Consider the following 16,292-nt stretch of genomic DNA (forward strand, 5'->3'; position numbering starts at 1 on the left):
GGCCATCCATTGTCGGGCCCGCGTGGTTGTCGCCTTGTCAGACTTGCAGCGGACCAACAGCAAGTATATCTGGGCCTTTAAGGGGAGTTTTTCTTGCCACTGTTTGGTTTAAGGTTTTTCTCCCACTAGGGGAGTTTTTACCTGACATGTTTATGTTATGTTTATGTAATAATTGCTCGGGGGTCATGTTCTGGTCTCTGGAAAGATCCTAGAGACAACTTCTGTTGTAATAGACGCTATATAAATAAAACTGAATTGAATTGAATTGAATTGAATTGAAACGGGCCACTTCCAGCATTCACACTTGATGAGCTGGGATCGTAGTTCCCATGACTGCTGTCAGAGAGTTAAGCCAGGCTCAGTACTTATCCTGTCAGTGCTGGTTTTCAGCAGCGACTGACGCCCCCAGCTATTCCTCCCCGCTGCTTTCAACACAGGGCTGAATTGTTCTTGCGCACGTTCTGCTGCAACCACTTCAGAAGAAAGATTCAAAAGTGTTACATTTGTGAAATAAATTATCTTTTTTAATCAGAATAGGTCTTTTGTCAGGTGTTTGGTGCACAGGAGGAGGAATTGCACCTATCAGACCTGCTCCAAACTGAAACACAAACCAGCACTGCAAGCAAACTCCTACAGCTATAAATCAAAAAGGTACAAACAATATGTGCTTTTGAGTTTGGATGATGAGTCTGAGCTGAGGGAGGAGTGAGCTATACCTCCCAGCCCCACTTTCATCCCCATGAAGCCTCCGGCCCCTAATCTGGACTGCAGATGCAAATACTCTAAAAAACGTCCCCACAGAATATTTGCATTTAAACAAATAGACAAAGGTCATTTTGAAAAGCTGCGTCCTCACGAGTGCAGAGTGAGGTGACATGTTGATGTGTACCTGCCCTCCCGCCGGCGTGGTTAAAGCCCCCGCCGTGGCACGCCACTCAGCGTGCTGCTGCACACCGGGACCCAGCTGCAGCAGGGAAGACACGCAGGCCTGAACGTTGGTGTGCAGGGTGTGTGTCGCAGCTCTCCTTCAGCATCATGGACACAGGTAAGAGCCGCGCTCGCGCAGAGGGGAGGCACGCATCGCAGGGAATGCATGCCAGAACTCGATTTAGAGGAGGTTTTGCGTCTGGTAGTGTTGGAGACGGGACTGAGATGGGGAGATTCCTGTACGCCTCAGCCAGTAAACGGTCACAACGTGAAACGTGGAAAAGTTGGTTCCTCTTCTTTCAATATTTCGTTTTCTGTTTAAAATCATGAAAGAAGATGATTCTAGTGGTCTTTAAGACAGACACAACCTCACATGTACGCCAGCCTGGAGTTCATGTTTATTTGATTAAAATGAAGGAAACTATTTACAAGACCATGTGTATAATCCTACTACTCTAATACTCCCATGATTCAACAGCTTGTAGATCCTCCTTCATCAGCAGGAACTCTCAGTAGATGTTTCCTTCAGCAGGAACTCTCAGTAGATGTGTCCCACCACATCCTGTGGAATGACTGTACCTGTAATTCAACCCCAGACCAGCATCCCTCCACCTCCGTGCTTGACAGTGGGCCTCATGGGTCTCATGGGTCCAGAGGACATGGTTCCAGAAGTCTGTTCGTTTGTGTTTCTTAAATAGAATACAGGACTGTCTCAGAAAATTAGAATATTGTGATAAAGTTCTTTTATTTTCTGTAGTGCAATTAAAAAAACAAAAATGTCATAGATTCTGGATTCATTACAAATCAACTGAAATATTGCAAGCCTTTTATTATTTTAATATTGCTGATTATGGCTTACAGTTTAAGATTAACATTCCCAGAATATTCTAATTTTTTGAGATAGGATATTTGAGTTTTCTTAAGCTATAAGCCATGATCAGCAATATTAAAATAATAAAAGGCTTGCAATATTTCAGTTGATTTGTAATGAATCCAGAATGTATGACATTTTTGTTTTTGTAATTGCATTACAGAAAATCACAATATTCTAATTTTCTGAGACAGTCCTGTAGGTTTTCTCCTGAAACTCTTCCAGACCAACCGTCCTGCTCCAGTCTTTTTCTGGATGTGATGTCATGGATTTAAACCTTTGACGTGATCAGGTTCTGTTTTTTTTTCACTTAGCATCTTTTGATCTTGGGGTAAAACTGCTGGGACATCTACTCCTGGAAGATTGACAACTGTCTTAAAATGTTTCTGCTGATGATTAATCGTTCTCACTGTCGAACACTGAACTCCAAACAATTTGGAAATGGTATAATAACTTTCCAGATAATACAGCAGTTGTTTCGCAAAGACCACTGCAGATGTATTTTCCTCTTGTCTTTGTGTTGTAACACACCAGAATTCTCCAGACCTGCAAACTGCTAAAACATCTGCTTTTCTAGAGTTCATAACACGTGCTGATGATGATCAGCTCATCTGTGATGATGATGATCAGCTCATCTGTGATGATGATCAGCTCATCGATGCTGATGATGATCAGCTCATCTGTGATGATGATCAGCTCATCTGTGATGATGATGATCAGCTGATCTGTGATGATGATGATCAGGTCATTGATGCTGAAGATGATCAGCTCATCTGTGATGATGATCTGCAGCACCGGACTGAAAAACTGCCCTCTCAAATCTTAAGGAAGCAGTAGGAGGGTACTTTGTGTTGTCAAAATGACACTCCCCCACCCAAGCTTTTGTTAAAAAAAATAACAGAATTGTTACAACAGTTAAACGGGTTCAATGTCTTTGTTAATCTGAAGTTTAATTGGATTAAAACTAAGACCCACCATGACCAGATGACTTTTATTTTGTTTTTACTTAGTCACAACATGCTCACTTTGAGGCTTCTGCAAGTGTTTGAAGTTAATTGCCTCTTTTTAGCAGCCATTTGCATGAACCAAACCAAAGGAGATTTCCATGACATTTACACACCGATCCCAAAGAGTTGTATATGCATAAAACTGTGAAACATTCAAATGAACGTACATTTGTGGGGATGGATGAAAATCTGGACGAGGGTAGAACTGTGCCTGTATTTGTGTCAAACAAACGTTACATCAGACGATGGGTCTTCTCTTCCAGAATATTCTAAGAGGGTGTACCAGGGCGTTCGGGTCAAGCACACGGTCAAGGACCTGCTGGCGGAGAAGCGATCCCGGCAGACCAGCGGACCCAGATACAGTGTAAGCTCCACGGATCTTTCCTTTCCTTTCCCCTCCCCATCTGGTTTTTCTCTCAAACCAAACACTGAAGCCACAGTTGACATTCTGTTAGTGAACAATTAAGGCAGCGCCTTTAAAATGTCTCTCCCTGTTTACATTTGTGGTGTTTTGTGCGGCAGAAGTGAATCATTTAACCACCTGTAACCCCCTCCCGGGGCGCTTCCCAAGCGCCGTCTGTAAATATCTGAGCTAGTTTGTGCAGAACGAGACAAAGGGTCTCGTCCTGACCTCACAAAAGAGCTCTGACACAATGCTGGCATTGGCCGTGATCTTCCATACCCTCCCTGGAGATGGGGGTGGGGGGTGGGGGGGGTGCAAACGGAGAGTTGGAAGTGGACAGGAGTCAGAAAAAAAAGCCACAGAGGAGGCTGCCTATGCAAAGTTTGATCCACGCACACCTGCCAGCCGATATTGTCCTCCATCAACAGGCAGCGGACAAACCTCCCATTGTTGTCCCAGAAACACACACACACACACACACGCGCGCACACACACACACACACACACACACACACACACACACACACACACACACACACACACACACACACACACACACACACACACACACACACACACACACACACACACACACACAAACACACATGCACACACTAACACACACAGTCAGAGAAATCTGGTTGTACTTTAGGCGCCTGCATGCATGAGCATGACTGGCTTTTCACTCCCCTCAAACGGTGTGTCAAAAGGCTTTTACAGGACAGTGTTTACTCTGTGTGCGTGCAGCGTTGGCATGTCCACTCCACAGATATGCAGCCGGCTAATTACAGGATTATGTCAATAACCCTGCAGAGAGGCGGCCGCTTTGTCCCTGCTGAGGATTTCATGTGGAGTTTTGTAGCTTCAGGCATTGTGATGCAGGGCAGCTCTCGTTAATCCCCTGAGGTCCCAGACTCAGAGCCAGAAGACTGCAGTTGTGGACTACCTACCCCACCAGCAAGTCTGTTGAAGTGGGCTGAAAGTGGGCTACTTCGGTATAAAGTGGGCTTGAGGTTGAAATAAGAACACAGCACTGCACTGGAAAAAACTTAAAATCCAGGAGGAGCCAACCCCCACCTTGGAACCTGTTCACAAACCCACTTGGAAGCCATATCTGGACCCCATTTATACGTGTTTTTCTGGCTGCCTAGAACACAGCCAGCCAGTCCATGTGGGCCCCGTCCAGGTTAGAAGCGGGCTATTTAGGAAATGACTGGACTTTGGCTGAAAATGGACCAATGGCTTTGGTCCCATATGGTTTCAATATTATCAGCCCCAGACAGGAAGCCTATTTGAGCCAACTGAAATTACAGAAACCACTGGAGTCCGGATCCAGACCCAGACCTGCAGTTCCTCTACCGACCAGTGAGGTCCGGATCCAGACCTCCAGTTCCTCGACTGGCCTCTATTGATGGAACAAGAGTAAATCTAGTACACTGTCCTAAAGGAGACTCATATTGACCAATTAGTGGGTAGAAAACCCCAGAATAATCACTGAGATAACATAAAACTGACAAAAGTAATAAATAACTATTTACAGATAATTGTGGAATGATTGGATTGAATCGTTACAACTAATTACTCCTAACTCCACCTGTAGACATGTGTTGTGGTCCTAATGGACAAACGTCTCCACCTGTAGACAGATGTTCTGGTCCTCATGGACAAACGTCTCCACCTGTAGACAGGTGTTCTGGTCCTCATTGACAAACGTCTCCACCTGTAGACAGGTGTCCTGGTCCTCATGGACAAACGTCTCCACCTGCAGACAGGTGTTCTGGTCTTCATGGACAAACGTCTCCACCTGTAGACAGGTGTTCTGGTCCTCATTGACAAACGTCTCCACCTGTAGACAGGTCTTCTGGTCCTCATTGACAAACGTCTCCTCCTGCAGACAGGTGTTCTGGTCTTCATGGACAAACGTCTCCACCTGTAGACAGGTGTTCTGGTCCTCATTGACAAACGTCTCCACCTGCAGACAGGTGTTCTGGTCCTCATTGACAAACGTCTCCACTTGTAGACGGATGTTCTGGTCGTCATGGACAAACGTCTCCACCTGTAGACGGATGTTCTGGTCGTCATGGACAAACGTTCCCAGATGTCTCAGGTCTGAAGGGTTTTTCTCCAGCTGCAGGTTCCAGATGTTTCCACTGATGTCCAACAAGATGTAGATCAGGTCTCATAGAAGGACACTTCAGAACAGTCCAGTGTTTGGTTCTGAGTTGTTCTTGTCTGGTTCTAGTTGTGTGTTTTGGGTCATTATCTTGTCTGAGAACCCTAGGACCAACTTTTCTGACTCTGGACAGCACATTTGTCTCCAGAACGTCTTGATGGTCTTGTGACTGCATTGTTCCTGCCCAGATTCAACACACTGGTACCAGACGCAGCGAAGCAGCGCTAGAACAGAGCCGAGCCTTTTCCAGGTTTCACAGTTGATCCAGTCTTGTTCTCTTTTTTTGCTATACTTGTTCTTACCAGGAACACTGGTTTCATTTGATCTTATTTCACTTTAAGAGGGAACAAGCAGAACTGACATGGTGTGCCTCAACCCAGGTGGGGATGCTGGAAAGACAGACTTCCAAGCAGCTCAACCTCTTCAGATGCTTTCATGTTAGCACTATATAACTTTTCCTATATAACTTTTCCACCTTAATCTAATATTTCATCATCATCATTGTGACGGTACATCAACTTCCAACAAGTTTAATGACACCTCTGTCATGGTCTGAGGGGTCTGTATCGCCTTCACTGGCACTATGTAACTTTGAGGAGCATGGTAGGAACCCTTCCACACTAAAAAACTACACATTTGTACGGCTTTGACTGCTTTACGGCATACGTCACTTCCCCCTCCTTCCCGATTCGTAGTCGAGACGAAAGCTGGGCGGGACGTGGAGCGCAGAGCTCAGCAGAAGCTGGTATCACGGCCGAAGCAGCGGAATAACCCAAGAAAATAAAAGTTTTAACTGAGAAGGCGAAAAAAGAAAGCGGAAGAGTAACAAGCTAAATGCCCGGACAAAAAATAAATAAATAAATAAAAAAAAAAAAAAAAATGCCCGGACAAGAATAAACATTGGCCCGGCGTTCACTCGCTGGCGTGAGCTGAAAGACGAGGAGGAATGTCCGACAAGAGAGACAGAATTGTTATGATACAAATGTAAATGTAGAGTTCTATGTTGAATAAGAATCAAAATTAGAATGTTTTCACATACAGGGGATTCGTCTTGGGTTCTAGTATTTTTCCTGAGAACTGTAAAATTGTGCAGGGCTGATCTGCAAAATATAAGGAATGGGCATTCAGTTATTCACAGGTTATAAAGTATTTTTTTATTTTGTCAGTATGTTGGACTACTAATTTATGACGAAGTCCCTCTAAAAAACGTGACAGGAAAAAGGTGCAGAGCGTATGAGTTTGTAGGGCGCATTATCTCGCTGAAACAACTTAATAAAACCAAGTTGAACTTAGTGATTTTCAACATCGTCATATTATATTGTTTAGTCAAAAATAGATACATTACCTCTTCGCTATCCATCCTGCAAACGACCGCTGGAAACAGAAAAGTAGTTTTGAAAGTCCGTCCCGTCTTATTTCATTCATTATCTAAACAAATGCACGTGACGGGGACAGGAGTTTTCCGGCAGTACGTGCTGGTGCTCATGGGAAATGTAGTATTCTTTATGGTAAAACACTACCGCTTTTGTCCAAAGGAGCCGCCAAACTCAACAAAAGCTGAAAGTTACATTGTGCTGCTTTAAGGGTGTGAACATCTCAGAGTTGTAGATGTTTTATTTTGAAAGAATGTGCTCCACGTTGAAGCTGAGACTGCAGCAGACGGCTGTAAAACTGGCTTCTGTCATGGGTAGCAGACCTGGATCTGACCTGGATCTGACTGGATCACACCTGGATCAGACTGAATCTGACCTGGATCTGACCTGGATCTGACCTGGATCTGGATTTGGGTAGTCAGCTGGGAAATGATCTAAAGCGAAGGTCTCTGAACTGGAAGACGAAGCTGCTGAAGGAGAGCTTCAGTTCTGCTGTGGTCTGGTTGGAGCTGACTAACAGCCTTCTCCTCTGGTGTATTGTACCTGGGGAGGAGAAGGCTAGGCTTCACCCCAGAACCTTCCACACCAACCCAGAACCCTACCAGAGCAACACAGAACCCTCCCAGACTCACTCAGAAACCCCCCAGACCAACACAGAACCCCCCAGATCAACACAGAACCCTCTGAGACCAACCCAGAACCCCCTAGACCAACACGGAACCCTCCCAGACCAACACAGAACCCCCCAGACCAACACAGAACCCCCCCAGACGAACCCAGAACCCCCCAGACCAACACACAACCCTCCCAGACCAACACAGAACCCTCCCGACCAACATAGAACCCTCCCATACCAACCCAGAACCCCCCCAGACCAACCCAGAACTCTACCAGACCAACCCAGAACTCTAACAGACCAACCCAGAACCCCCCCAGACCAACCCAGAACCCTCCCAGACCAACCCAGAACCCTCCCAGACCAACACAGAACCCCCCCAGACCAACCAGAACCCTCCCAGACAAACACAGAACCCCCCAGACCAACACAGAACCCTCCCAGACCAACACGCAACCCTCCTAGACCAACACAGAACCCTCCCAGACCAACACAGAACCCTCTCAGACCAACCCAGAACCCCCCACACCAACACGCAACCCTCCCAGACCAACACAGAACCCTCCCAGACCAACACAGAACCCCCCCAGACCAACACAGAACCCCCCAGACCAACGCAGAACCCTCCCAGACCAACACAGAACCCCCCAGACCAACACAGAACCCCCCAGACCAACACAGAAACCCCCAGACCAACACGGAACCCTCTGAGACCAACACAGAACCCTCCAGACCAACACACAACCCTCCCAGACCAACACACAACCCCCCAGACCAACACAGAACCCTCCAGACCAACACAGAACCCTCCCAGACCAACACACAACCCCCCAGACCAACACAGAACCCTCCAGACCAACACAGAACCCTCCCAGACCAACACAGAACCCCCCAGACCAACACAGAACCCCCCAGACCAATACAGAACCCTCCCGACCAACACAGAACCCCCCAGACCAACACAGAACCCCCCAGACCAACACAGAACCCCCCAGACCAACACAGAACCCCCCCTAGACCAACCCAGAACCCCCCCAGACCAACCCAGAACCCCCCAGACCAACACAGAACCCTCCCAGACCAACACAGAACCCCCCCCACACCAACACAAAACCCCCCAGACCAACACAAAACCCCCCCAGACCAACACAGAACCCCCCAGACCAACACAGAACCCCCCAGACCAACACGCAACCCTCCCAGACCAACCAAGAAACCCCCAGACCAACACAGAACCCTCCCAACCAACACAGAATCCCCCAGACCAACACGCAACCCTCCCAGACCAACACAAAACCCCCCAGACCAACACGCAACCCTCCCAGACCAACACAGAACCCCCCAGACCAACACACAACCCCCCAGACCAACGCAGAACCCCCCAGACCAACACAGAACCCTCCCAGACCAACCCAGAACCCTCCCAGACCAACCCAGAACCCCCCAGACCAACACGGAACCCCCCAGACCAACACAGAACCCCCCAGACCAACACTGAACCCCCCAGACCAATACTGAACCCTCTGAGACCAACACGGAACCCCCCCCAGACCTACACAGAACCCTCCCAGACCAACACAGAACCCTCCCAGACCAACACAGAACCCCCCAGACCAACCAAGAAACCCCCAGACCAACACAGAACCCCCCAGACCAACCCAGAACCCCCCAGACCAACACAGAACCCCCCAGACCAACACAGAACCCTACCAGACCAACACAGAACCCCGCAGACCAACACAGAACCCTACCAGACCAACACAGAACCGCCCCAGACCAACACAGAACCCTACCAGACCAACCTAGACCAGGCCCTCTGAAACCTCCAGGAACCATCTGAAACCTGCAGGGACCCTCTGAAACCTGCAGGGACCATCTGAAACCTGCAGGGACCCTCTGAAACCTGCAGGGACCCTCTGAAACCTGCAGGGACCCTCTGAAACCTGCAGGGACCCTCTGAAACCTGCAGGGACCCTCTGAAACCTGCAGGGACCCTCTGAAACCTGCAGGGACCATCTGAAACCTCCAGGGACCATCTGAAACCTGCAGGGACCCTCTGAAACCTGCGGGCATTGAATAATTTTTAAATTCTTGCATTCATTATAATCCATTAATATTCTCCTGTTCTATCTACAACCATATTGATGTCTCTGAAACTCTTCATATAAGCAACCTTTTCATATTTTATCATTTCCTTCATCTTTTTTCATTATTGCGGTAAGCAGGTCTCTCTTGGATATAAGACCTGTGTCTCGATGAGACGGATTTCTACCCATAAACAAATAATTAAGTCATTATTACACTGACCAGCCAGCGGTGCTTCACACGTGGGGGTGTGAACATGTCCAGCACTGACTGCGGCAGGGAGGGGCGGCTATACAAGCGCTGGGCCGCCTCCAGGGTACTTTGGTACGGGGGAGGGGTGCCACGCTGAGAAACCAGTAAAAAAAGAACACCTGCTTTCACACGAGTTGCCAAAATTCTCCAATAAGATGTGAAAAAGTCGCCGGATATCTCGCTAGTCACTTTTTTTTGTCTGAACACCTGCTGATGATCAGTTCATCAATTATGAAGACTGGCAGCACCTCGCTGCTGCTCTTGAATCCTGCGGAAATATTCGGGGCTACTTAGTGTTGTCTGTGTGACAAGCAGGTTATATGTTGTTGACAGGAGGTTGTATTTGATACTAAGACCCACTATAAAGACCCGATTAAGCTCTTACCAAAGAAAAGAGGCTAGATTAAGGAGAGTTGTGTTGAGAGCAGAACGCTGCAGCTCCTTTTTCTTACTTGCATGTTTATAAATGATGTTTGAAGAGTCCCATGGCAAACACGGCCAACGTCAGCTTTTATCTGAGGTAATAAAGGGGCACTGATAGAGACGGGCCAGCGTCGACCGCACGGTCGCGCTCATGCTGGGGCACGAAGGGCTGCAGTGAAAGTACAAAGACGTGACGTCGCTGATGATGCTCCATCGCAGCTTCTGCAGAGTTGAGTCCAGACATGCAGCTGCTCCAGAAACAGCCACAAACACCAGAGTCCAACTCAGAAAATTCAAGACAGCTACGTCTCAAAATGCTCTGCTGTTTTTATAAACGCCTGCGGAGGCTAATAATCAGGTCTGGCTGAAACAGACACCAAAAGTAGTCCTGATATTCAAATTAAAGGAGGGGGAGGCAGCAATGGGCCAAGAAACAATCGGAAACAAGAAGTTTGTTACTGCAGAATATGAACACACAGGCTGTTTATGCTTTATGAAGACTGAGCTTTTCAAAGATAGAATTGTGTAACGTGATACAACAAGTGTTTTGCATAGGAAGGAAAAGTTTCTGAGTGAAACAAGGTTAAATAGTCCATCGTCACTGCCCTGCACACGCACACACGCTCACACACACACACACACACACACACACACACACACACACACACACACACACACACACACACACACACACACACACACACACACACACACACACACACACACACACACACACACACACACACACACGCTCACACACACACGCTCTTTACCGCGCTGTCTGAGCTTGAAGCTGATTTCCATACGCAGCCTTCAGAGATGCACCCAGCCATACCTGGGCCACATGAGGAAGTCTTGGCACTGGCAAATCACATTCAAATTCAGCCCTCTAAATTTGCCTGCGCCCCGGCCGGCGAGGGAACAAATATCAGCTCTTTCATGTTAGCAGCATGCAAACGAGCGTCACTGCACTTCTCTGTCCTGCGTGAGCTCTGCAGGATGTCTGAGCCCTCGTCCCCCGCGTCCGCTTCCATACGCAGCAGAAACGCTGGTCCGCGGGGTCCTGAGGTCAACAACTGAAAAACGTTGGACAACAGTGTGCGGGCTGTAATGCAGCTGTGGCGGCAGGCTCCGTAACTGATGCACCTTTAACATCTTGTAAGCACATTTAATCATGAGGCCTGTTTCAAACCACAGAAACTTTATTAAAAACTCTACAATGGAGGGAATGTGCATGACGTCACAGATGCGACTTCCCAGCGGGTTACGAGCACTGAGTGGTAGAAAGACTGAGTGTCAGAAAGACTGAGTGTCAGAAAGACTGAGTGGCAGAAAGACTGAGTGGCAGAAAGACTGAGTGGCAGCGTAAACTTTCAGTTTGAGCAACTGGAAAACATCTAAAATGGGAAAGAGCTGTTGTGCGATCGACTGTACTCATAGATTTAGCAAGAAATCAGAGGTATTGTTTTACAGACTGCTGAAAAAAAGCTTAAGAGAGACAAATGGATCGCTGCAATTCACAGAAACAACTGGATTCCAGGCACCAAAAAGTGGATTTGCGGTTCCCATTTTGTACCAGGTAATGTTGGATTTTTGGGTAGCTAACGTTAAACGGTCAAATCATAAAGTTCGGTGTCCTCATCACTTTAATTTCGCCAACAAATCCTGCCTTGAAGTCGGACCAAGCTTCAAGACTTTTGTAAGCCTTGAAGCTTTGCTTTGTGTATTTCCCCGGCGTAACAATTAATAAATATCAGGAAACTGGATTCGTGGCCAAATATTAATGTCCATGGACCACTGGTTCTTGGTAACTGTACCAAATATTAATGTCCATGGACCACTGGTTCTTGGTAACTGTACCAAATATTAATGTCCATGGACCACTGGTTCTTGGTAACTGTACCAAATATTAATGTCCATGGACCACCGGTTCTTGGTAACTGTACCAAATATTAATGTCCATGGACCACTGGTTCTTGGTAACTGTACCAAATATTAATGTCCATGGATCACTGGTTCTTGGTAACTGTACCAAATATTAATGTCCATGGACCACTGGTTCTTGGTAACTGTACCAAATATTAATGTCCATGGATCACTGGTTCTTGGTAACTGTACCAAATATTAATGTCCATGGACCACTGGTTCTTGGGGAAACTGTACCAAATATTAATGTCCATGGACCACTGGTTCTTGGGGTAACTGTACCAAATATTAATGTCCATGGACCACTGGTTCTTGGGGAAACTGTACCAAATATTAATGTCCATGGACCACTGGTTCTTGGGGTAACTGTACCAAATATTAATGTCCATGGACCACTGGTTCTTGGTAACTGTACCAAATATTAATGTCCATGGACCACTGGTTCTTGGTAACTGTACCAAATATTAATGTCCATGGACCACTGGTTCTTGGTAACTGTACCAAATATTAATGTCCATGGATCACTGGTTCTTGGTAACTGTACCAAATATTAATGTCCATGGACCACCGGTTCTTGGTAACTGTACCAAATATTAATGTCCATGGACCACTGGTTCTTGGTAACTGTACCAAATATTAATGTCCATGGATCACTGGTTCTTGGTAACTGTACCAAATATTAATGTCCATGGACCACTGGTTCTTGGTAACTGTACCAAATATTAATGTCCATGGACCACCGGTTCTTGGTAACTGTACCAAATATTAATGTCCATGGACCACTGGTTCTTGGTAACTGTACCAAATATTAATGTCCATGGATCACTGGTTCTTGGTAACTGTACCAAATATTAATGTCCATGGACCACTGGTTCTTGGTAACTGTACCAAATATTAATGTCCATGGATCACTGGTTCTTGGTAACTGTACCAAATATTAATGTCCATGGACCACTGGTTCTTGGGGAAACTGTACCAAATATTAATGTCCATGGACCACTGGTTCTTGGGGTAACTGTACCAAATATTAATGTCCATGGACCACTGGTTCTTGGGGAAACTGTACCAAATATTAATGTCCATGGACCACTGGTTCTTGGGGTAACTGTACCAAATATTAATGTCCATGGACCACTGGTTCTTGGTAACTGTACCAAATATTAATGTCCATGGACCACTGGTTCTTGGTAACTGTACCAAATATTAATGTCCATGGACCACTGGTTCTTGGTAACTGTACCAAATATTAATGTCCATGGATCACTGGTTCTTGGTAACTGTACCAAATATTAATGTCCATGGACCACTGGTTCTTGGTAACTGTACCAAATATTAATGTCCATGGATCACTGGTTCTTGGTAACTGTACCAAATATTAATGTCCATGGACCACTGGTTCTTGGGGAAACTGTACCAAATATTAATGTCCATGGACCACTGGTTCTTGGGGTAACTGTACCAAATATTAATGTCCATGGACCACTGGTTCTTGGGGAAACTGTACCAAATATTAATGTCCATGGACCACTGGTTCTTGGGGTAACTGTACCAAATATTAATGTCCATGGACCACTGGTTCTTGGTAACTGTACCAAATATTAATGTCCATGGACCACTGGTTCTTGGTAACTGTACCAAATATTAATGTCCATGGACCACTGGTTCTTGGTAACTGTACCAAATATTAATGTCCATGGACCACTGGTTCTTGGGGTAACTGTACCAAATATTAATGTCCATGGACCCCTGGTTCTTGGTAACTGTACCAAATATTAATGTCCATGGACCACTGGTTCTTGGGGTAACTGTACGGGTCACTGTCAAGTCCAACTGCCTTTAATTTAAGCCCATAATCGGCTGTTATCACGTCTTATCCACTAGTTGCAGCCATTTTTGCTGATGTTTTGCCACTCAGTGCGAGTAAGGGGGCTGGTCCAGTGGGGAAGTGACGTCAATGCAGACCCTCTATAAGTTACATCAATTTAGCTAAAACTTCAAAAGTAAATTAAAAAAGGCAGCGACTATGTTGGCCCATGAAAGTACGCTCCTCTGAAAGGCCCTGCGGTTGTCCTACCTGCGCCTGCCCACATGGATTCTGAGTGGAAGCAGGACCACGAGGCTGAGGACCCCGCAGTAAAAAGACACCAGCATTTGGAATATTATGCTGTAAGATATTCATACAAACCACCGCCGCCAGATCTGGGCTGGACAACATGATGAGAAGGCGGCTCACTCACAACATCCTACCGTAGGTCGCTAGCTGATGCTAGTCACCTACAGGCCTTTGGTTTTATCTATATAGCGTTTATTACAACACAAATTGTCTCCAGGTGTCTCCAGAGACCCAGAACATGACCTCCCATCAATTATTACATAAACAACGGCAGGTTAAAAACTCCCCTTTAAGAGGGAAGAAACCTGGACCAGGACCTGGGTCATAAGGAGAAACCTGGACCAGGACCTGGATCATAAGGAGAAACCTGGACCAGGACCTGGATCATAAGGAGAAACCTGGAGCAGGACCTGGATCATAAGGGGGAAGAAACCTGGACCAGGACCTGGATCATAAGGGGGAACCTCCTGCTGAAGACCAGTCGGGTAGAGCAGGAAACCTGAGAGAGGAAAGAGAGGATGAAGAACAGAGACATGATAGACACTAGCATACTGTCAATGGTACATCAAATAAAATATTTTAGTAGTCTTTATCACCGGCAGCCAGCAGCCTCCAGTGCCCCAGTCAGCAGCCAGAGGGGCCTTTAGCTACTTTATTATTTTTGTTTACGTTATGTTTTATTGTTGTTTTTACTATATGAATTTTACTTGGGAAACTGCATTTTACTGTGAAGCAACAACATTCTTATCTGTAATGTGGGGGGTGTTAGTCTAGTGCAGGGGTATTCAACTAGATTAGGCAGGGGGCCACATCTGCAAAAAGACTGTAGGGAGAGGGCCGCACTGCAAAATTTGGGGGTTTTCAAAATGTATTTTGCACTCAAAGACAAAGATTTGTGTATATATAATACATTTGTGCTCAGGAATGAGCAGGAGAATATATCTGTCTAGTTTACATATGAATGATGTATTAATTGTCTCCAGATTTAGTAATTGTAAATGTAAATATAATATTCAGGTAAAGAAACATTATTTTAAATGCAAGTTCATTTTGAAACCATGCATTGTGCAAACTTAATGAAGTTGATATTGACCTACTTTTAATAAAACACGCCATAATGACAAAGCACCACTTTCCACCAAGATTTCCTTATTTGAATATTATATTAAGCATTGAGCACAAGCATTTCAGTCCATAGTAGCCAGTTTGATGTTATAAATAAGCAACCAAAATATTAACCATGAGCTCCTTTATTTATGACACATCTGTGCATTATATCAGCAAAACAAAACAATCGCATGAAATTGAGGCTTAGATGTTCCATCTGAAATGCAAAGTCATTTAGAGATTCAAATGAAAAACATTTCAGGCCAATCCTACAAAGCCTAATGATGTAAACAAGTCCTCTATAAACGGAGGTTAATAACAAATAATGTGACAAACATTATCGCTGTGCAACACTGGCAAAAAATCCAAAGTAGTAAAAAACATCTCCAACAGAGATTAACATGTACAAACACTGTCCAATGAATCATTAACCAACTGAAAAGGCTACCAAGCATCTGAAACTTTTATTAAATAACACAATGCGATATGTAAACCATGTTTACATATCCAAGCATCTGAAACTTTTATTAAATAACACAATGCGATATGTAAACCATGTTAGTTTCACTTGCCGGCCAGAAGTGACGTCCGGTCGATCGGGCGGCCGATCGATCGTGACAACACTACTTTCCCCCTCTTTTTTTAAATATGATCAGGGGCCACATAGAAGCTCCTGGCGGGCCGCAAGTGGCCTGCGGGCCGCCAGTTGAATATCCCTGGTCTAGTGGCTACAGAGGAGGGCTTGGGTCTGGGAGGACCCAGGTTCAAGCCCCAGAATGGCAACCAAGATGAACCACCTTGGGCCCCTGAGCAAGGCCTTAACCCTAATGGCTCCATGGTGTGAGTCTCAGATGTAAGTCGCTTTGGATAAAAGTGCCTGATAAATGACAGTAGTAGTGAAGTTCCTTCTTCTTGGACTAGCTTCTTGGACTAGCTGAGGAGTACATCAAGGCTCTGTATCAGGACCTCTGCTTCATCATGTGTTAATTCATACGAATATCAGTTTATATGCAGAT

General features: G+C 45.8%; 1 protein-coding gene across 1 annotated transcript in view; it reads left to right on the forward strand.

Moving 5' to 3' along the window:
- The first annotated feature begins 876 nt into the window (after positions 1-876).
- The window catches only part of LOC133441432 (POU class 2 homeobox associating-factor 2-like), a 28,705-nt gene continuing 13,289 nt past the window's right edge, over positions 877-16,292 (forward strand). The window contains exons 1-2 of the mRNA XM_061718712.1: positions 877-1,045; positions 3,069-3,169. Of these exons, the coding sequence (XP_061574696.1) occupies positions 1,036-1,045; positions 3,069-3,169 (111 nt within the window). The 5' untranslated portion in view covers positions 877-1,035. The remainder of the gene's footprint in view (positions 1,046-3,068; positions 3,170-16,292) is intronic.

This window comes from Cololabis saira, chromosome 4, assembly GCF_033807715.1.
Source record: "Cololabis saira isolate AMF1-May2022 chromosome 4, fColSai1.1, whole genome shotgun sequence".
NCBI lineage: Eukaryota > Metazoa > Chordata > Actinopteri > Beloniformes > Belonidae > Cololabis > Cololabis saira.